The sequence below is a fragment of the Pyrus communis genome, chromosome 12, assembly GCF_041283825.1.
Source record: "Pyrus communis isolate YQ-2024b chromosome 12, ASM4128382v1, whole genome shotgun sequence".
Taxonomy (NCBI): Eukaryota; Viridiplantae; Streptophyta; class Magnoliopsida; order Rosales; family Rosaceae; genus Pyrus; species Pyrus communis.
The window spans coordinates 17,738,359-17,762,544 of record NC_142576.1 but is presented as its reverse complement, the minus strand read 5'-3'; the positions used below and the strand labels follow the sequence as shown (position 1 = coordinate 17,762,544).

At 35.8% G+C, this 24,186-nt stretch overlaps 1 protein-coding gene across 1 annotated transcript; it reads right to left on the bottom strand.

Moving 5' to 3' along the window:
• Positions 1 to 235: 235 nt before the first annotated feature.
• LOC148692419 (uncharacterized) lies at positions 236 to 1,129 on the bottom strand. The gene is made up of 2 exons (XM_088680932.1): positions 918 to 1,129; positions 236 to 835 (listed from the first exon to the last, which is right to left on the bottom strand). The coding sequence occupies exons 1-2, from the start codon at positions 954 to 956 to the stop codon at positions 236 to 238; spliced, it is 639 nt and encodes a 212-aa protein (XP_088537058.1). The 5' UTR covers positions 957 to 1,129.
• Positions 1,130 to 24,186: the final 23,057 nt, after the last annotated feature.

Sequence of the window (24,186 nt, the reverse complement as noted above, 5' to 3'; positions counted from 1 at the left end):
AAATTAACTTTAAAAAAAAAATATGTAGACTATCTTAAATTAATTTTATGAACATTTTAACCTAAAAATATTTAAATTCCGATAAATTTTGAAAAATCACTAAATCAATACATGAAAATCATCATAAACCACATAAACTTAAAAAAAAAAAAAAAAAAAAAAAAAAAGAAAAAAAAAAGACAATTAATAAACCACATAAACTTAATACAATCGAAAACTCATAGACTACATAAATTTAATAATGATATCCATCATCTTGACTTGGTGATGGACTTGGGTGATAGTCTTGAGATGAATCATCATCTTGAAATATACTCCTTGTGGCATTCCTTCGTAAAATTTCCTTTTGTTTACCACGTAAGTATTTCTTCCTCTCTGGAGTGTATTTGTCGAGGTCCTCCATTATCAAATTAGTTTCGTACCTTTCTTGCTCCCTATCCCCTTCTTCCTTCATGGCCAAAAACATTTGGGCCGATTCTTCTTGCCGACAGCACTGGTTTTCGTTCATTCTTGCCATTTTGCTAGCAAATTGTGCACATATCGGATCTTGAGACTTCCCTTTTCTCTTTGCTTCCTTTTGCTTATCTCTACCTTGGGGCCTTGGAAAAGAAGAAGTTGGGCTCATTTGGTCGACAACTTCATTGTCGGCAAAATTCACACCTTCATTGACATTATTTGGGGGTGGGGCTTCATTATGAAATAATCTTCCACATTGTTGATTCGCATTGGTTCCCCACCTCGGACAATCCTTGAGGCTGTTCCAAGCATGATGCAACTTAAAAGCTTGATTTTTTGGTGTAGTTCTTGTCTTGTAAATTGTCATTGCTTTGTCACCCTATGCAACAAATACATAAAAACAATTATTTGCAAAATACTATTATGTACATGACAACTAAAATATCAACAAAGAAACTCACAATTTCTGAGGCGCCCCTTCCACTAGGCATGTCAACCATGGCTCTCTCCAAGCTTCCCTTCCACAAAGTGCACGCTTTGTTGATAATCTTCCACCGATCATAAACACCACCAACTTCCCTTCGACTGGCGTTGGAGTTTTCATGGAACTTATCAATGATTTTACCCCACAAAACCTTTCTGTTTTGATTGGTGCTGACGACACCATCTTCGCTAACAGAAATCCATGCCAAAAATAAAGCAATATCTTCGTCAAAGGTCCAATTACGACCTCTAACATGCTCTTTTTCCATCTCAAAAATTTTGTAAATGAGAAGAAATGGTAGAAAGAAAAATTGGAAGAATTGTAGGAGAAAAGTGAGTTTTGTGTGGATGTTTGAATAAATACATAGGTATTTATAGAGTTTTTGGTTGAATTTTAAGTTAAATAAAAATTTTAAATTATTTTAGCCGTTGGATTTAAATTTGGACCGTTAGATCTTTTTTTTTTTACCATTAGATTTGATTATATTCGATCTAAGCCGTTGGATTCAATAAATATATAAATATAAAACTTAAAAAAAAAAAAAATTTGAACCTAGACCGTTGGATTAACCAACGGCCCATTTAAATGGAGCCGTTGGATGAAGAAAAGTAGCCGCTGGGCTACAGTAACACTGACAGCAGATTGGACAACCCACGTGGGTGGGCCTTCAGCTGCACTGTTCATGCGCGTGAGGGAGATTGGATTTTGGGGTGTGGGCTTCACAGCCCACTTTTCACTCTCATCCGTGAGTCCCACTTCAATTTGTGGGCTAAATTTGTGACAGGTATTTGGGTTCATTTTAAGTTTTAGGTTTTAGGTTTGGTTTAGGTTTTAGGTTGGAGTGGATTTTGGGTGGGAAAAAAAGAGAAAATTTAGGTTATAAGCCACCATTGGAGATGGTTTTAAGGATACAAACTGCTCGCAAAAGGTTAATGTTTTTCTTTTTTAACAAATATGTGGAAACTGAATATTCCCAAGATCAAACTGTTTAGATGGTTAATGATCCTGAATAGGTTACAAACCCGGGTAAGGTTAACTTACATAAACATATTAGCTCAATTTGTCCTAACTGTCGTCCTTTCTGTAATATAGAGTGAGGATCAAGATCATCTGTTTATCAAGTGTAATTTTGCAAGACAGGGTTTGGGTTACAACCCCTGATATCACCTGTTAATGATAATAATCGTAATGGTCTGTTAGATTGGTTGAGTAAGCTTGATGCATCAGGTAAAGGAAAACTTTTGAACCTTAGCAAGGCCCTACTAATCTGCTGGCAAATGTGGAAAGATAGAAATCATGTGGTATTTAGGAAAGAAAAACCTTCTCCTAATAGAAAACAGTGGAAATAAGTTGGCTAGAAAACAAAAACTGAAAATTATATGGGAACCTCCACAAAGAGGGCAGCTGAAAATCAACTTTGATGGGTCTGTTATTAACTACAAGGTGGCGGCCGGCTTTGTGATCAGAAATGAAGAAGGTTTGTCAATTGTTGCTGGATCTAGCAAGAGGCCTGGGAGAGAACATCATCTCAGTAGCGGAAGCTTTCACCTTGAAGGATGCCCTTTGTTTGGCTAAAGGAAGAACTAGGATTCTAAAACATTTGTGCAGAAGGTGATTCTAAACTTGTTATTGATGCAATCAAAGGGTTCTGCGCGACCCTTGACGATTGTGGAACATTATTGAAGATATCAAGTGGTTGACGTCTACGTTTGATACCATTTCATGGAGCCATGTCTACAGAGAGGTGAATTTCTTGGTGTCTACGTTTAATGCCTTTTGGTTTGACTGTATTGAAACTGATTGTAACCACGGTCACTCTATTTAATATTTTATTTTTATATGCACTGTATATTAATTGAAATTTTGTGCCATGAAGTGTTGCTTTTGCTGCAAATTGATATACAAAAATAATGTAATATGATTCTATATGTTGCAACATGTCGTTTACTAGAGAGCGCGATCTAGACATGTTATCATTTCTTGGTTAATTAATTACTAATTAGCTAGGGTGGTATCTTTTCTTCAAGAGATGAGTATCCTATGATCCCAAATATGGTATCTTTCGCCGGCCATCATACGTCAAGGTGTATGAGACAAGTTGAGACTTGAGCGCAACACTACTTTGTGCATGCATGGGAATTCTGATGTGAAGTCATATATGCATCCAAGTTTTATGTAATTTTGTGGTTCATTTTGTAATGTGATCAGTCCAAGACTATTCAAGTCTTCGATCATAAATTCTTAAGACGGGATTTTAGAAACTATACAGTAAGAAGTTACTAATTAAAGTGAATATGTACCAAAAATGAGTTAGGATGAGAATAGGTCAAAATTATGTACAACTTCTTTATATTGTATTGGAGGGGATTAAAATTATGGATTTTGTTGTGGTCACTAGCAGCTGGCAAAATTATACTTCTCCTTTTTCAACAATATTATAAAATTAGTTGTTGGTGTGGTGCTTGAAGATTTCGTATCCTTTATTCACCTTTACTTAATAACTCTTTTAATTCCAGTTGCCAATTTTGCTAATACTTGTCCACTCTTTTCTATGACAGTAAAAGCAATTAACTTCTAGTTTTGGGCATAAATTTCACTTTGTGGTTTTTAAAAGCAGATATATAGAATTATAATCCAACTATCCGTACTACCAAAACTTTCATAAAGGAGGCCTACTTCATAATCCACTACCAAATTAATAAGCTTTGCAAAATCCTCACTTTTTTTACTTTCCAGAATTCATGCAAAATGTATCAAGAAAGGGGGTTGTGAATGATATGAATTGTCAATATTTTTTTATTTTCATAAACGTGTGAGCACATGTCAAGAGGCTAGTTTCTTTCACAAGAGTCTTTCACTTGCGTCTTACCTCTATTATTTCTTGGTGATTAGGTTCCAAACATCTATTCCCTCATTTATCCACTTATTTTTACTTTATTCTCTACAATATAGTACTTAATAATTTATCTCTGTGTATTACCTATATCTTTCTTAAAGACAAGCCGCATGAGAAACATTTACTTCTACCAAGGGTTTGAATTATATAGTTAGAGTTTGAAATATAAAGAAACAAAAAACAAGAGCTTGGGCTATAGGTTTCTAGTTTAGGATTTGATTAATCGATCGCTAGGATTTTTTGGGTTTTACTCCGAAATTCGATACTATTTAACACTGTCAAAAAATAGGTCAAAGTTAATGAAAAGTGAATTAAAGGAAAAAGATTTTCTTGAGGATTCCTGTACAAACTTAATATCTACATTGTTGTTCCTTACAAGAATTTACTTGGTCAAGACAAATAAATATATTTATATACAGGATTCTTTTAATTCAAATTGCTGATCCAAACCCTAAACAACATTCATGGAGACAATTCTGCAGACAAGAAGCAGGGAGCAGGGTGAGGGGGCGTACGTTGCCTAACCGTGTCGTATCTGGAAATTAATTGATGAACGATCCAACACAAATTGCGATTGACTGTGCCCAATACAGTTTACATGGATGTGACATGGGGGTAAGTATGAACTCATCAATTAACACATAAAAGCAGATTTAGAAATATAAAAATACTAGGCGGTTTTACACGACAGTTCCTCATTAATACATAGACTTTTTTTTATAGGGATTTGGATCCTCCCCTGAGTTAATGAAGAGAATCCTCCTGACTAATCATTGTGGACCGTTAGATTTTATCCAACGGTTATAAATAAGAGGTCCCTTTAAAGTTATAATGATTATAGCCGTTGGATAAAAATCTAACGATCCATGATGATTGGTCAGGAGGATTCTCTCCATTAGCTCAGGAGAGGATCCAAATCCTTTTTATAGGGCCTTTATATAAACCACACTAACATATATAACTGTCATCAAACTCTTTGCTTGTTTCTGTATCATGTCACCATAATTGAGATTCATTCTGCAGCTTGCAGAGAGAGAAAGAGAGTATGGTAGGGGCTAACTTTTTGAGTTTATATATAGATAGTTGATAACATAGAAAAATATTTGGAGGAAAATTAAAAGAAGCAGAAAACAGAAAGAAAAACAGGCTTTGATGTTTAAATGTCAGCTGGCAGCAATAACCTAATATCCAAGGGTCACAGGCTCCTAACTGCAGTTAAACAGTACGGTCCTTACCTCTTTTGGAGAGAGAGAGAGAGAGAGGACGAGGATCGAGGTGAAGTGAAGAGATGGTTCATTTCAGTGATCGATCGGTTAATATATCTCGATCTCTCAGAATCTTTTTTTCTTTGGTTGAAATCTCAGAATCTGAGATATAGGTAAAAGGCAAAAGGAATATAAAAGCGGCTAGGGATGGGGCACTTTGGTAGAAAGATTGGACGTATGATATGTTGAGTTGGTAAGATGCATATAGATGTATAGTCTCTGTCTCTCTCAACTGCTTTAATGAAGAGTCCCATGCCAATGACTGCGGTTTAGAGAGAGAGAGAGAGATTGAGCAGTGTCAGTGTCTGTCTTCATGGGTCATAGCTGATAGTTGGCACGTGGGAGTCAGTGCCCGTATTGACTAATACGAAAATGGAAAGGGATCCGGCAAGGATCGGATCGGATCGGATTGGATCATTTTCTTAAGAATCTTAATGATTCTGTAATTATGTCTATTTATTATACATCGTGTGATCAGAAATTAGTTAAAATTTAAAATTTAAAATTCAAATATAAATAATACTTAACGAAAACTAACTGTACGATGTACAATGAATAGATACGATTGTTAGCTCTCTAAGATCCCTAAAAAAAGAAGCTGGTGAGGATCATTTTCTTAGAAAAATATACATAATTACTGCCATCTAGCTATTTCCAACTGAATTAGATCTTTTCCGGATCCTCTCACTAGGATTCTGGAGATCAATGAATAACAATCATTCATTAAAGATTGTGCAGCCATAATTTTTTTCTTTTGTGCATTTTTTACATAAAACAAGATTATTTTATTTTTAAAATTATAAAAATATTTAATTATAATCGCACGATCTTTGATGAACAATTATTATTAATCTTCGAATCTCGGATATTTAGAAAGGATCTAATTCCATTTCCAACAAACAAAATGACAGCCTCTCCGCCTGCTACTCCTTGACACTGCTGAGAGAGAGATGATGGAGGGCAATAGGATGGGACATGAAATCAAGGGGTCTCTGACACGTATAGGGTAGTGGAAGTGGGTAAGGCCATGGACACCGTTTGTAATGCATGGTACGGGTCTTAGCCGTTTTCTGGTAAAAACTAAAAAGTTTCTCGAGTCTCAGATTTTGTGTGGCTGTGTGTTGGGCACAGCTGCCTGCTGCCTACTGGGGATGGATTGAAAGGTCAATTCTCACATGTCATGTCCCTCAACACATGCACTACTCTGACTCGTCTTGTCAAATCATCATATATATACATATATGGAATCATCAAACTTCACGTTTAACCGGCCCTAGCCGAAACCACCTATTTCTAAATTTTTAATTACCTAGTTATATTTTCACATACACAATTATTAGTTGTGCGTCCATGCATGCATGCGTGGTACGTATCTGTATACATACGGTATGTAAAACTGTACATATCTGTGTACAATGGTATGTGTACAACGGTATGTAAACTATACGTAGCACTTCTATATTTTGGTGTTTAAAGTGTGATGGAAGGTAAGGTGGAAAGAATACTATATGTATGTGTACAGTGCGGTAGGTAAACTATATGTAGCACTTCGATTCAGCGATGGAGCTAGGAATTCTTGTAAAAAAGAGCCTCTTGCAGTGTAAAAGAAAAAAAAGTTAGTATCTATAAAATTACAATCCAAAATATATCCAACGTAATCATATTTATTCTTGATGAGTTTGCACATTTTGAAACAATAGCATGATAACCTCGTTATCTATACTATTAAAAGAATTATTAAACTCAATAAGGAGAATCAAGAAAAAATTTACAAATCCTAACACTCAAGTAAGAGGTAGAATAGAGTATAAACAAATAAAAATTATAGACAATGATAGGGATTTACAAATCTTATTGTTACTTATTGAATAGATTTGTAGTTTTTTTGATAAGTTGATTGAATTTGGAATATGTAATGACAAAAAAAATGAAATTAGAAATTTTGAGAATGAGATGGGGACTAGCTCTCAAATGCATGGTATGGTAAAAGAAATCAGATTAGAGTGTGAGGCAAGATTTTGTATTTTTATAATTAAAAGTAAATGATGGGTTTGATTTGCGATAAAGAACCATAACAAGAGATAATGATTGAATTTATTTGAAGTGTTGAACAATAAGAGGGCTTTAGAGCAAGAGAAAAAGGTAGAGACACACATATATATGTTTTGTTTCAAGATCTAGATTGGCCAAGGACAATCATGGTCCCTTGATGCCTCCGCCAGTGCTTCTATCTTTTAGTGTTTAAAGTGTGATGGAAGGTTAGGTGAAAACTTGAAGTTGGTATTGAAGGATAAATTTTGTCCTAGCTAAGATCATGTGAGAATATTTGAACACATAAGCAAACTAATAACACTTTAAAGAAGGCATGCATTCAAAAACAATTCTAAAACCCAAGACTTTCAAAGCCTAGTGAATGGTGAACTAGAAAACTCTTTAATTACATTAAAGAGAAGAAAGGATTTTGAGATTCATTACCCTTGAAGCTCATCCTTGTTTACAGAATGGATTCACCCAAGTGGAGGGCCTACAAGTCACCTCTTAGCTCCTTAGATCTTCCTTGTCATTTTCTTCCTTTTGATACTCCTTTGCTCCTTGAGGATGTGAGGAAAGGATCTCCAAGAACACCAAAAGTTTGGTGTCTCTAAGTCTCCACACCAAGGATGAGGTGTGAAGATGAAATTGATGACTTAGAGGAAGAAAAGATTGCTAGCTATTTTTCCCCTAAGAGGCCGGCCTCCATAGAGAAAAATGGAGAAAAAGTTTCTCTTCTTTTGCCTCAAAGAAAACCCTAGTGAGAGAATGTCTATAAAGTTACCTTTATACCACCTCACATGTGAGTGGCAAACTTGCAATTAAGCCAAGTCCATTACCACTTACCCTATGCACGGCCATCCTATAGTTATTGGGCTAATTGCCCATTTTGTTTTAGTTGTCAACAACTTAAACATATTGGGCCTTGTGGACCAAAACCCTTTTGGGCCCCGAGACCTGAAACTAACTTGAAAGCCTTTGTATAATTAATTAACTAATTAATTAATGCTGATCATTCCCAATTAAACCATTTAATTGCTTATCCATCTCATTTATGTTTCTTCACTTTCATCCTTACTCAGTGTACGATCCATTAGGTTCCAATTAGTAAGGCAGTGGGTGATTGTTACTCTTAATGATCGATTGTGAATTAAAACTACATTTCAATACTCCTTATGATGAAGATTAGTGTTTGCTAATCTTCAGGGCTTCCACAAACCATGAGTGACACCTAGCAATATGTCATGGCTGCCCAAGCTAAGTAGAAGTGGTTGGACAACCTATCCAATTACAATTACAATGCAATACGGTCATTCTCTAATACAATACTTTTAATCACATTGTTTGAGTGATAGTTTGTTTCATGTCTACTATCCAATGGGATACTTCTCTATATGATTTAATTGAATATGATTTGGAACAAACTTCCTAAGTCATATTCGTATGCTTTGGCTAAAGACTTCCGAATCATATCTCAGAGTATTCTCCCTTTACCATGTAAGGTTAGAGATCCCTTGTTGAGCATTCATATGCCTACATGACTAGATAGCTTGACCCCAACAATGTTGTGGACACTCTCGATGGAATGCCCTTGACATGATCAAAGATTAAGAACTTAACCATTAGACATCTATGATGCCTTAGGTCAAGGGACTACTTTGCATATTGCAACTTTTGAGTTTTTACATGACATGTATGTTTGAACTCTCTTTTGATCGTAGTTCAGTATACTCAATTACCTTTTGAGCATCTATGTGTTTGTCTCAGTGTCCAACACTAAATGACTTGAGACTAATCATACTTACGCTTGAGTTAACATAACACATACTAACCTTAGCGGATTGTCAATGCCTAATTGGTAATGCTATGGCTAGGAACGTTTTAGGAAAGAACATAAGAGAAAGGTCTCGTTAATCTAACTTATTTAGATCACTTCTCTCTTAGATTATATACGTTCCTTGGATTCCCTTATTGCTTAAACACATAATATAATAAATAGTGATTAACAATAAGCTTTGCCCTTCATTAAAGATATAATAGTTTAACACAATAAGTATTCCAAAAGCTATTACATCAAATGAGTGGCTTTGTGGGCATACTTCTAACAGGTATCATGTGGAATAATCTTCAATTTAAAAACTATATATATGCTTGTCTGACTAGTCAACAAGTTTATTCATAGCGGAAGTAGACAATTTGAAGCTCAGTTTATTGAAGTGTTCTTAGTTAACTATGATCTAGTTAAGTGCACATTTTGGCTTAAAACTTAGTTGCATGGACTTATCTAATTCCAAATAATGATGACCATATATCATAAGCAAAGAGTAAGATAAGTAAACTAGAAAAGCGATAAATTGAACATGGAGTTTTTGGCCGGAAAAATCCACATCTGGGTTAAAAAACCGAGACTTTCCATTTAGTCCAATCCACTAGTGAAATCAAGATTCTTACAAAGTAACCACACAAGCTCAATTCCTAGATCCTAATCAACGGAGTAGCTTGCACCTTTGTGCAACCTTGCCTTTCATGAGATGGTTTCCTTCAATCTTCACGAAGTGGTAACTCCTCATAAGCTATTCACCTTATGGTACTGAAATCAAATCAACTTATGCAAATTATGTTATGATGGAGTTGATGCAAATATGTATTCAATGTCTAGAAAGATGAAATTGATGTGAATCCAAAAAGAAGTCAGTTCAAGGATTTGAAACTAGAAAAAGTTGACCTAAAACATAAAAAAAAAAAAAAAAAAATCACAAAAACAATGTTACTTTAATATGCAATGATGTGGGTATTTAGTGCATAAGTGTGATTTTGTGATTAGGGTTTTCGAGTAAGAACATAAGAGGCAGCTCTAAGCTAAAAACAACTATTTTTCTAAAAAATGTAAATCTCCTAACCAAAGAACAATGAAACCATAGATTAAACTTTTATAGTGGGCTTTGAGGTTTCAGACAAAAGAGGGGATGAAAAAGCCACGTGTCATGTGCAAAAGAAATTTGGAAAGATCTAGAGTTGAAAATCTATTTTTGGGAAAAAGCTGATAGATGGCCTATGTGGGTTGTCTTAAAGTGTTTGTCCAGCTTGCATGAAAACAACGAGAAGTTTTGACGAGACAAAACCACTAGATAGAAGAAACTGGAAACAATGGCGTGAAATGCATATGAATGAACTGATGTGAAAAGTTAAGCTCTTGAAATGATATTTCCAGCAGCAAGATCCTAAAGTAGCATTTCAACAACATTTGACAAGGGAAGCCAAACAATAAATCTAAACTTCACAAAACCAAAATCACACCTCTTTGGGTCATATATATATATATATATATAGATATAAGGAAAAAGAACATATTTATTTCCACATAAGCGTGTACATTGGACCTTAGTTTCAAATGATAATAGTTGGAACCAAATTTGCGCACCACCGCAGGTGGTATAGATTATCGCCCTAAAAGTCCTTGCTTAGCGGTGCTAGGAGGCTGGCCACTGCTCTAATTAATTTCTAGGCGTTTGAAAATTAAGAAAGGCATTTAGACCTACTTAGGCGCCCACCTAGGTTTTGACTCTCACTTAAACAGAAAAATAGATAACTTTCATTTTGCATTTTATTTTTTTAATAAGTTGTAAGAGACGTTGAGTACTTAGATGAACACACATTATATGCTTGTTCCCCATATTTTCATTATGTTCTACTACTTTAGAATCTATATGTTATTCTAATTTGCAGTTTATGTACCCCAATTAAATTATGTATTTTTTTAAGTATAAGCAAACACTTACATATACTATATATAAATAAATTTACTTAAATCTGCCAAGGCTCCTGCCCGCCTAGGCGCTAGGCCCTAACCCGCCGCCCAACTAGTGCCTAGTGCCTTTTAGAACCTTGGTATATATTCACAAATCTGAGTAATCTATAAAAGAACAAACAACCATGAGCAAGCCTGAAACTAGGAGGGGAGGGTGGTGTAGAAACTCTAAGATATATAGGGAACTTGGTTGATTATGTGTTGGATTAGGTCTTTGTGTTTTAAAAAACAAGCATTGTCATTCTCTTGCGGAACAAGCATTGTCATTCTCAGCAAAGGACTTCATCCATGCTCTGGAACAGGATGATGGTGGCACCACTGCTTCGTTAATCCAGCTTCGCTCGGAGCTATTAAGTCCATAACCAGAATTCTGAGGTAACTTTATTGCTCCGTCTTACTCTGGCCTTGAAAAAGTATGGCCAATCAATTACCCCTAACTATGCATCTAAAATGAACTTGTTCCCTTTAAGGATGGATAATTATCCAATGACTATGGAATTTAAACTAAGTTGGAATACATACCATTTATTCTTTTATCTTCATAGGCTGATCCAGTTCTGTAGAGTAGTCGAGACGTTCCAAACTTAGATGTGCTGTCTTGAGTACCTTGCCATAAAGTTCACAACAATGACGTGTGCCCTAGTTGCGTGTGCACATAGAACGAGAAATTTCCTTTAATATTATCAACTGATTGTAACTGTTGGTTTTGTTGATCACGATAGAAGGTCTATCTTTAACAATTAAAATGACTCTGGAATATCTTTAAATATCCTACGAAACCCTTCTTTCTCTTTTACTAAGTTTTTCCATTTCGGCATTTACCTTGAGAAATGGCGACTCCTTTGAGTTTCTCCCACCTTTTTTTCATCAAAAACTTCTGCGTTGCAAAACACTATGTATTTTCAAAGAAATGGCCGCTATTTTAATTGTTTATCTTGCTCCACACATTAGTTACGACTCTTACTTTGATCCCCTCACCGTTAGGGTTCGTAATAAGGAAAATGAAAATGCCTTTTTGAGCGGCCACACCTATTTGCTAAAAAAAAGTGTAAGGTTTGGTGGGAAGCAGGTCATGATGTACGAGGCCTTCTTCCAACACCTTATGGCCCCAATTGGTCATGTACTGGAATATATCCCTGGTTTCTGGATTTAGGGTTGAAATTTTCGTTATCCCTTCTACTGAAAGAAATTCTAATCTGCTATCAAGTTGGTCTTTGGAACCTCACCCCTACCTTCATTCACATCAGCTTTGAGCTTCTGAATGCTTGGTACGACACTGATCTCGGCCTTTAGGAATTTCGTATGCTCTACAAAATGTGGAAGAGTGCTGATAAGCGCTTTTTTTTTCAATCCTAGCCAAATCTCTGTTGGCTGGCATATATTACCAATTTTCTTGGTCAAGACAAAGATAGGTACAAAGATATCCTTATCGTTGACGGAAACGAGGAAGGAGACATTCCAGAGCTCGAGTGTCTAACATGTTTACTGTTGACCTTCACTATGACAACGATATAGGCGATATCATCTAGTGTTGTCTTCAACTAATTAATAGGGCATTCTGAAAAATTTTAATCGAACATTGGAGTTGGAAGTGGCTTATCGCTCCCAAAAGAAGCAGAAAGCATGGAATAACACCATTGTGAATCACTATTTTGATTATCCCATCGCAGACCCAGTTTGGGTTGATAGACTCGAAAAATTTCAGGTGAAGTTTCCAAAGTTGAGAAGAAGAAGAAGAAAAAACCAGAAGGTGCTGCGAAGATAGATGACGAAGTCAAAACTCCTAAGAAGAAGTTTAAATTATCAAGTCATTCTGGCGACCTTCATGAAGAGGTTAATAGAGTGTTAAAGGTCTACGATCCCACTCCCTTTGAGTTCGAGTTGGTTGAGGAAGGTCTTCAACAGTATCTAGCAGTTGGTGGAGGAGAAGAAAGCGACTTTGCTGGTGAGGGTAGGACCGTTGATGCTCTTTTGAAGCAAAAATATATAATTGTGGCACAGGAATGGCCATAAAAAAAAAGAAACAACAACAACGTCAACAACAATACTCTCAGGATCAGACCTCTCACTTGCCCATTCATGCGTCAGTATCTGAATAAGTTTGTGCTTGACTTCTAGTGGACGAAAGAACATCAAACGATCCCAAAGAGCCATCCCCTGCCATGGTCGATCCTTCTAAAACGATTATGAGTGATGTGTAATTTTTGACAATCAAACCCGTTTATTGTTTGGAGATGCTTCCTTGTGATGTCAGCGGTCTTCGTGATGCCAAGTATGTTTAATCTTCAGTCCGCTTAATTATTTCCTCTGTTGACTTTAGGGAAATAATTGTCAATTCTGACCAACTAGCGTATAATTGCTTTTAAAGCCGATATGCAGTTATCCTATTTTTTGTTTGGCTTAATACCATTTCTTTCTTCTCTTTTAACCTTTGTATCTATTCTCATTATCAGTGTTTCCCTTAGGCGAACACTTAGACAAAAGCTCTGCTCCAAAGTTAAACAGAAAAAGGTCTTAAGATAGAAGCTATTTATAAGAGTGAGTTAGGTAGCATGATCAAGCTTGAGAGAAGTTTGCAGAAGAATAGCAAAAGTTGGAAGAGCTCTTGGTTAAAACTAGGGATGCGGAGCGCTTTTGGGGTGGTGAAAAATGTGCCTTGGTAGAGCGGTTGCAGGACGCTTAAGCGAAATTAACTCAGGTGTTGGAGGCTAAGAGAAAATTTCATAGGATGCTGATCGAGCCATTCTTTAGTTGAATTTAGACGTGGATCAGTAAAAAGCGAACCATAATGAAAAGTCTCATGCAAAAGCTTTCCAATAGACAATTGGCAGAGATAAAAAAGCTGTTTAAAGAGAAGATGAAGTGTGAAACTCTAGAAGGTACAACTAGGGCTATCTTGCTTGTTAAACTAGTCAGGACCACTGTAACAAGTAGGATTCAGGCCGTTTGCTGTCGAAAATTACTCTCCTCACTTGTGATAGAAGCTACAGAGGTTACCATAGCTGAAGGAAGTGAGTCGTTTTTTGACTCTTAGGGACCACCGAAGGAATTTGATCCAACTAGTTTTGATGTTTTCTATGCCAATCCTTCTGGTGACAGACCAAATGGATGCTATGGATGCAGCTGTAAGTAATGAGTTATAGTTGCTGGTTTATCTTTGAAGTCACGCTATTTGGTTAGGATGGAGGCTTGTCCCATTTATAACTTGAACTTATTTACCCCAGTCATTGGACTTGGGTTATTTTTTTTTGTTGCAATTTACTTGTGAATGCATGTCTTGTGAATGACATTTATGCCTGTGTTCAAATAGCTCTTACCTAAAAGACTAAGCGCTTGGAAGTTTCCACCCTTTGCTCCTACATTATAGAATATAGTTTAATCCAACAATCTTTTCGAAGTAAACTAACTTCGAAGTAATGAGTGACAATGAGGAACACGAGTAAGCTTGTGGGCCCAGGGGCTGAAAGCCCTCTCATAATGTTCATTCGAAAAAACATTACCTCCTAAACTTAGTGTTCATAAAGATTTCCACCAATAGCCATTAAACCTGTGGAAGATCTTTTGCTTTGCACTTGCCTTAGCAAAGTGGTCACATTAGAGATGGGAAAGTGTCATCTTATGTCTAGAATGGCCTCCAACCCTTATCTTGTTTTTATTTGTTCCTCTTGCCTCTTTCCCGAAGCAGAGGATCTTCATGTTTTCAACATGACGCTAAGGCATAATTTTCTCCTTAGCTTGAATTGCTTATTCATCTTCAGTGCATATTAAATGGAATTTTTTTGGAGACTTGGTCGATTGGATATGGGTCATAAACACCTTTGGAATCCTTTTGTTAGACTTTATGTGTCAAACTTAAGCAACGCACCACCTTAGCTACTTGGCTAAGGAATTTTTGTGTATCAGAGCTCTGCTAGTATAAAATTCCTCTTAGGGATTGCCTAGTCAGGATGCCCCTTTTAGACTTACTTAACAAATGGTGTTGTAGAATATACTTGACTTAATATGTTGGTTCGAGATAGAAGTAGTCGTACTTAGGGTTGGAGCTTAGAGCCACCCTCAGATGATTTCCATATCACCCTTTCGACTATTCCCTTGAATGGTAAAGAGCCTAGGTTTGAATGTTATAACCCACAAATTTTTTGGTTCTATAAACTTTCCAAAGGCTGGATGGTGCATTGGACTTCTAGGTCAGGGCACTATTGGAAGTATGCCTACAAAGCCGCTAATTTGATGTAATAGCTTTTGGAATACTCATTATGTTAAATTATTTGTTTAATGAAAGGCAAAGCTTATTGTTAATCACTATTTATTGTATCATGTGTTTAAGCAATAGGGGAATCCAAGGAATGCATTTGTTCTAAGAGAGAAGTGATCTAAGCAAGTTAGATTAATGAGACATTCTCTTATGTTCATTCCTGAAAAGTTTCTAGCGATAGGATTGCCAATTGGGCATTGATAATCTACTGAGGTTAGTATGTGTTATGTTCACTCAAGCGTGAGTATTACTAGTCTCAAGTCATTTAGTGTTGTTGGACATTAAGACAAACACATGGGTGCTCGAAAGGGTAATCGGGTACACTAAACAATGATCAAAAGAGAGTTCGAACAAACATGTCATGTAAAAACTCATAAGTTGCAATATGCAAAGTAGTCTTTTGACCTGAGGCATCATAGTTGTCTGATGGTTAGGTCCTTGATCTTTGATTATGTCAAAGGCATTCCATTCAGAGTGTCCAAAGCATTGTTGGGGTCAAGCCATCTAGTCATGTAGGCATGTGAATGCATAACAAGGGATTTGTAACCTTTCATGGTGGAAGGTGAATACTTTGAGATATGATTTAGGAGTCTTTGGCCAAAGCATATGAATATGACTAAGGAACCACTTCTACTTAGCTTAGGTAGCCATGACATACTACTAGGTGTCACTCATGGTTTGTGGAAGCCCTGAAGATTAGCAAACACTAATCTTCATCAAAGGGAGAATTGAAATGTGGTTTCAATTCACAATCGACTGTTAAGAGTTACAATCGCCTAGTGCCTCGCTAAATGGAACCTAATGGATCATACATCGATTAAGGATGAATGTGAAGAAATATAAATGAGATGGATAAGCAATTAAATAGTTTAATTGAGAATGATCAAGATTAATTAATTAATTATACGAAAAGTTTATATGTGCCTTTTAGTTAGTTTCGGGCTTTGGGGCCCAAAAGAGTTTTGGTCCGCTATGTTTAAGTTGCATGACAACTAAAACAAAAATGGGAAAATAGCCTAATCACTTAAGGTGGCCGGCCATGGTGAAAGGGAGTGGTGAGTTTTGCTTAATTGCAAGTTTGTCACTAACCTAAGAAAGAGATATAAAAGCATTTGTACAGCTCTAACCTTTTTAAGGTTTCTTCGAGGCAAAGGGTTAAACATTTTTCTCTCTTTCTCACTACAAACAGGCCGGCCTACCTAGGAGGATTTACTAGTATCAAATTCTTTCTAGGTAATCCATTTCATCTTCACACCATCATCCTTGGTGTGGAGACTTAGAGGTACCAAACCTTTGGTACTTTTGGAGTTCCTTTCCTCTCATCCTCAAGGAGCAAAAGAGAATCAAAAGGAGCAAAATCACAAGGAAGATCGAAGGAGCTAGGAGGTGACTTGAAGGCCCTCCACTTGGGTGAATCCCTTGTGTAAACAAGGATGAGCTTCAAGGGTAATGAATCTCAAAACTTTCTTTTTCTTTAATGTTGTAAAAGAGTCTTGTGGTTCACCATTCACTAGGCTTTTAAAGTCATGGGTTTTAGAATTCTTTTTGAATGCTTGCCTACTTTAAAGTGTCTTTTTGAATGCTTGCCTACTTTAAAGTGTCAATTGTTAGCTTATGTGTTCAAATATTCTCACTTGTTCTTAGCTAAGACAGATTTTTTCTTTCAGGCACTATGTGCTCGTGCATATATCCCGCCAATTATAACCACAGTTATTACGGCTCGAGTGTCTCAAGCTGCTAACCAAACAATACTGAATAGGCTAAAAAAGACTCTTTTTACATTATTACTTTGAAATTTTTTGCGATCATGTGAAGTTTCAAAATTGTGGTAATTCAAGTGGTCGAGGTATTTCTTGCATCATTGGAAAAGAAACAAATATTGATCATAAGATAAACAAGCTCCAAATTTTCTTAATTAATAAAAGGAATAAGGTTGTTGACAAGAAGGTGGGATTGAATCTGGGAAGAACTGCTTATAGATCTCTAAGAAGGAGAATCAAATCACTATTGTAGTTCCAAGAAAAAATGATTTAACATATATATTACATCAAGGATTATCTTTGATGAATAGCCTATGGTCGTGCGTTAAGGAGATGGGTTCTCTATGAACTTGTCTTCGTGCAGACATGGCATTGGGATTGAGTTTAGAATGGATGACCTATATATCCTTTTTGGAGGGGAATCAAATGGCATGTAGTTCAGATTAGAGCTTCTCTAACTAATTTGGAGGCGACTGCAGGGGGTTTATCTTAGAGTGGTGGTGGCTTCCTTTCTTGACATTAATTCAACAAGGTCATTGCCTTCTCGGACGTGACATCATTTGTAAATGTTGTCTAAGGCAGGGTAATGAAGCAGCTGGTGGTAGGTTGAGGGAATGAATCTCATCTTATGCAGCTAGTTCAGGTCAAGAATGGGGTTATAAGGACTTGGGCAGTCCAAAACATGAAAGGGCACCAAGTGGTTGTATAGTTTTGCCTGAACTGTCAGCTTCACTATTTCTAGGGACCTGAAACATGGGTCATATTGAAGCTATGAAGGGTAGCCTTCCCCTTGTTAGTGTTGTTGTGAATGCCTATCATTTTTTACTGCGTGTTTAAAGAGGACATTTACTCATGATCCATTATCTATTAAGACTTAGATAACCATAGCATTAGAGATCTTTACCTTGATGACATAAGCGTCGTAATAAGGAGACTAAACATCTTCTAAGTCTCGATCTAAGAACATCAGGCTGTTATAATCGACAGGCAGTAATTCACTATTTAAAGCCACCATTCAAGGCTTCTAGCATGCTGCCCTCCTCTCCTTACGAGTTCTTCCTAAGTGGTACTGTTCTTTGCATATGCAGTCGATTTTGGGGAGTGGTTCTTTTCCTGAGCATCAAATCGAGCAAAAGTCTTGAACCTTTTTAGCCTTTCTGCGTCGCGTTTTAGGAGTAGGTTATTATGTTGCGCACAAAGGCTCAGATCAACATTTCCTGTTGGGGTTTGCTTAGGTGTTGTCTAGACATTTGACTCCTTAAAACAAGAGACGACACCTTTAAGGGCCTTTACTTGCATCTTGAAGTTAGCGAGTCTCACCCTTTCCTTGGCTCGTGAACGTCTTTGAAGATCGTTTACAAACAGATGTATCTGTAACATGCTTTCCCATACTTGGCCATGAAGGCAACTTCCTTACTTTCAAGGTGCAAGGAGATGTCACAATCACATCGTGATTTTTTAAGAGGGGCCTTCATAAAGATAGAGTGATTTGGTTAAGAGGAATATGGGTTCACTCTCTATAAAAGCACTGATTGTTGGAACCAAATTCGTGCACCGTCGTAGGTGGTAGAGATGCACAAATTCGAGTAACCTGTAAAAGAGCAAACAATTATGACAAGCCTGAAACCGGGGGAGGGAGGGAGGGGGGAGCGCTAGCCAAAGGCTCTTTGACGGTCGAGTTAGTAAGAAAGTATAAGACTCAAGCAGTGGGCAATAGAATAGGGGTGTGATGATCTCGTTACCACAAACGAACTCTAGAGGGGTGTATTTATATCAATAGGGAGAGAGACCTTGTTAGGATAGAATCCTGTATTACGACAAGTGAATGCTATAAGATATCTAGGGGTAGATATTGCATCATCTTAGGAGTGTGAGTACTTGCAGAGTAGGAACTAAGAGATATATAGGAACCTGGCTGATTCCATGTTGGATCAGGTCCCCGTGTCTTACGTAACAAGCATGGTTATTCTCAGCGAAGTTGCTTGGACTTTGTCCACTACTCCGAAATAGGGTGATGGTGGCACCACTGCTCTGAGTTGTTTAATCCATGACCGAACTTCTAAGGTAACTGTATTCCGATCCGCGTTACTCCAACCTTGGAAAATCATGGTCCCTCAATAACAATAGACCCAACCCAACCAAGGGTTATGCTCCAAGGAATATCGGCGTCCTTCAATGCGTCTATGCACACGTCAACTAACAAGCCCCTCGTCTGAACGCTACTGTCAAGGCATACTATTTCTTGGTGCTGGTGAGAGCTCTTCAAGACTAAAGGTAGAACTCGCCTGCTCTCACTCTTTGAAAGAAATGACATAGAAGGTTCCTCTGCCTATCACTCTTTGAAAGAAATGACGTAGAAGGTTCCTCTGCCTATACATGTCAGAAATAGCTCCAATTCAGGACCTTCAACCCTTTCAACAAAATTGACAATTGATAAAAATTTCTTTTATTAAGCCTATTCAGAAGCTTCCTAGAATCTAAACCTCGGCAAATTACCTCATAATTTGTCATCATCTACGCTGTGTTATGATTATCAATTGATGTTCTTCATAATCCCCATCATCCGTTTGATGGAAAATTTTACTTGACTTTGCATTCTCCTCTGTGTCTACTTATAATTGTACATTTCGTGTGTGCATAAGCATTTTGTTGGGTTTAAGTCTTTTACCTTGTCAATGAAACGATTAAAACCAATTTTTATTCCTTTATTTTTCCTTTTACTTAAGTATATACTGAACAAAATTGTAAAGTCCTAATAGTTGAGGAAAAGAAAAGAAAATTGATTGAGCCAGCATTCCACTCGTGGCACTATTTTTTATTTTTATTTTTATTTTTTATTTTTGAAGTTTTTAAAGATGCAATCTACACAGTTTATTTGGCAACCTCCAACAGTGACATGCTTGCATACACCTTTCTATCAAACCTATCCTGGGCACCAGGAATATAGCAGAAACATTGGAGAAAACTAGTTTATTGAATCGAATAATCTAGCAATGTTGTTGATCAAGAGCATGTGGTTGAATATCTTAATAGATAGAGTGTTGGGTTTCTATCCATGCATCTTAAGTTTGAAACTCCCTCTCCCCTATATTACTGTAACAATGTCGAACTCTTTCGCATTTCCTTAATAATAATAATAATAATAATAAGAAAAATATTAGGAAGATCAAATTTTTTCATCATTTTTTGTAGAACACATTGTGGCTATTGGTAGTTGGCCTTGTTTTTTTAATTTGTTTTTTTTAAAGAAGTTCAACCATATGCATCAACTGTCATATCATGTGATTACAAAAAATAATTTAAAATTTGAACTCTCTACCATCATCCTAACAATAATATTAAAAAAAAAAAAAAAACCTTGTCAATCAAGAGAAAGCGTCCCTTTCATCCTACTGAAAAGCCTAATTAAATAACCTTCGCGATCGCAAAGCAATTAATCTTGTTAATTATCAGTAAAAGAATAATGCAAACCTGTAAGCATAATATAGGGTATTAGCCGAAAAGATTTGCAACAATGAATTCACCAAAACCTCTTAAAACACCCTTAAACCCAAAACCTAATCACGGTAAATCTAAAAACTAGAACTACATGCATATATTGTTGGAGTAAATGTAGAAATATAGAGAATAAACTGAAGGATGACTTTGGGCTATGACTTGAATCGTTTCCTTAAAGTGTTATTTGCCCCCACTCGAATGAGTTTGTGAAAGAGTTTTTAGCAAATCAACTACAGGATACAATAAAGTATGAAATATTCGATTAGCAAAGCCGAATTATATTCCCTTATAAATAACTATAAAGAAATTGTATGAATGTGATGGAGAGAGAAGAGAGATTAAGGAAATTGTGTAGACAACAAATTTTTGAATGAATCTTCTCTTCTTCCAATATTATCAATATATAGAGGGAATTGCACCTGTTCAAGTGAATAGAAAGTACATACCTTTTGAAGTCATATTGGTTCAAAGAAGTCATATCTGTTTGAACATATACAATGCACCATTCAAAAGGCATTTCCATGGGCAGATCTAATGTAGAGAACCAAATACCCAAAGATGCTATCTGTTAGGAAAAGGAAAACATTTGTTCATAATGTATCATGTCTTTTCACCAAATAGGAAAATGTGCAATGTTTAATTTCAAAGAGTGGTTGTTGGGTCAATAACCCAACTTCCTATCTTTTGTCAAACATCAGCATATATATATATATATATATATATATATATATATATATATATTATTCATGAAATATTCAACAATCCTTCCCTATTTTAAGAATATATAGAAAATGATATTACAACAATTCTCTCTTTATAATATCACAAGCATACCGATATAATCATGCATACGATAAAGATATCTTTGGAGTTAAACCTTTAATTACTGTAAGTAATTCAAGGTTATAATGAATGCGATGGTGACCTAAGTTTAAACCAACTATTGTTATATTAAAATCGGAATCATTACACACATGACTATGCCTTATTTCCTTAAAGAAATTTTTGAACTAATTAAGCACTATTATGGCCTTATGCTTCATCCAGGTTTCATGAACATATACAAGAGAAAACCCAACTCTTGGTAGAAGCGGCACCACTTCTTATGTTCATATAAGTGAGGTTCCTTCCCATCTCCCTACTAATATAGACATGACTACAAATAACCTTATTAAGAGATAAAACTCATCCTCCTAAACGTAGCAGTTTGCACTAATCATTTTGGAATGAGTTATATATTAATTTTTAGTGCTTTCACAACCACTAATCAATAACTTGTTATTACCCATTAAACTTTTAAACTAGTGATGTTCTAGACAAAATCGGGTTACCATTATTGGTGGCTAACTTTCAATAAAGGGTTTTAGCCTCATTCCACTAGATGTACTAACTAGCAAAGCTCTTGAAAGTGCTTTCATTAACAGATCTACCAAGTTATTAATTGCTTGATATATTCATTCCTTAAGCTAATATGTCTAGACTTTCCATTGTATACCTTCTTGTATGCTCTAAACAAAGTAGCATCACTATCACAGTATAAAGAAGTGGATGGCATTGGTTGTGGCCACAACTTTATTTCCAATAACAAATTTCTAATCCATTCCGCTTCTTTACTTGCTGCTGCTAATGCTATAAATTCAGATTCCATAGTTGAATGTGCTATACATGTTTGCTTCTTTGAAGCCCAAGAAATTGCTCGTCTGGCAATTGTAAAAATCTACCCTGACGCAGACGTATTACCATTAGTATTTGTTATCCAACTTGTATCTGAATATCCTTCAAGTACTACTAGAAACTCATAGTAAGTTAAACTCAGGTTAATAGTTCTTTTAAAATAACTAAAAATTCTATTTATTGCTTTTCAATGAGTAGTACTTGGATAACTAGTGTATCTAGAAAGTTTGAATACTGCAAATGGGATATCTGGCCTGGTGCAGTGCACGACATACATTAAACTTTCGATTGCACGAGCATACTCAAGCTGTGCAACAGACTTGCTAGAATTATTAAGCAAAGTCTCACTAGGGTCATAAGGGGTTTTTGCTTCTTTTATTTGTAGAAGCTTAAACTTAAGAAGCAATTTTTCTATATAATGTGACTGACACAAAGCGTAACCCCTACTATGCTTCTTTAATTTAATTCCCAAGTTAGTATCTACTTCATTCAAGTCCTTCATTTTGAATTTTGAATTTAGATACTCTTTAGTTTCAGATACACTTTTCATGTTTTTACCAAAAATTAGCAAGGTGTCAACGTATAAACATATAACAACAACATAATTATTTGTGAATTTAGAGTATATGCATTTATCAACATTGTTATGTCTAAATTCATATGATAAAATGACAAAATCAAAATTTTCATGCCATTGTTTTGGTGCTTGCTTCAATCCATATAACGACTTGACTAATTTACAAACTTTTTTTTTCATTCCCAGGGAGAACAAACCCTTCTGGTTGTTCCACATAGACTTCTTCATTCAAAACACCATTTAAAAAAGCCGTCTTCACATTCATTTGATGCACATGCAAATTATATAAAGCTTCCAATGCAAACAATATTCTAATTGATGTGAGTCTAGCTACTGGTGCATATGTATCAAAATAGTCTATTTCCTTTTTCTACTTAAAACCATTGACATCCAGTTTGGCTTTAAATGTCTGAATAGACCCGTCTGCCCATCTGTATTGTATTTTCTTCTAAACACCCACTTACAACCTATTGCTTTTGATCCTTGAGGCAAGTCTACTAAAATCCATGTCTAATTAGATATTAATGATTCAAATTCATCATCTATAGCCTCTTTCCAAAAAGCTCCATATCTTGAAGTCATTGCTTTACTTAGACTTTTAGGATCATCCTTAACATTCAACCATATGGGTATTTTTTAAGAACTTTTTTTCTATTTCATTCGACTAAAACTACAGTAGATTGAGACGAAATGAAATCTGGGCCTGGAGTCTTTTCTTTTCTTACTTTTTGGCTTTTCTTAGGTTCATTAACATTTTTAGATTGTTTTTTTTTCCTCACCTTGAGAAGAGCTAGTAGCCAGATTAGAGAAAGGTGTTTGATCATTCTTTTTTCCAGACATTGTGTAGTTGTTATAAAATATATCTTCTATAAATTCGACATCGCTGGATTCAACTATTGTGTTTTAGTCTAAATTAGGCAACATATATGCCTTTGGATTTTCTGCATATCATACAAATATGCTTTTAATTCCTCTTGGACCCAACTTGGATCTCTTAGGATCGAGTGCCTTATAAAAAGCTACACAACCCCATACTTCCAAATATGACAAATTTGGTTTTCATCCTTTCCAAATTTCATATGGTGACACATGTGTTTTGTAGATGTAATTATATTGTGCATATGGCATGCAGTAAACAATGCTTCACCCGAAAAATATTTAGGAGCATTAGCATTAATCATCATATAATTAATCATCTTAGTGAGTGTCCTATTTTTCTTTTTGTGAAACCATTTTGTTGTGGTGTATTGGGTGTAGTTCTTTGATGTACAACACCATACTCTTCACAAAAAATATCAAATTCATGTGAAAAATATTCATCACCTCTATCACTACGAAGGCATTTAATTTTCATTCCTTTTTGGTTTTCAACTTCAACCTTATAACGCTTAAAACACTCAAAAGCTTCATCTTTATTAGACAATAAATAAGCATAAGTGAACATAGAACAATCATCTATAAATATGATAAAATATATTTTTC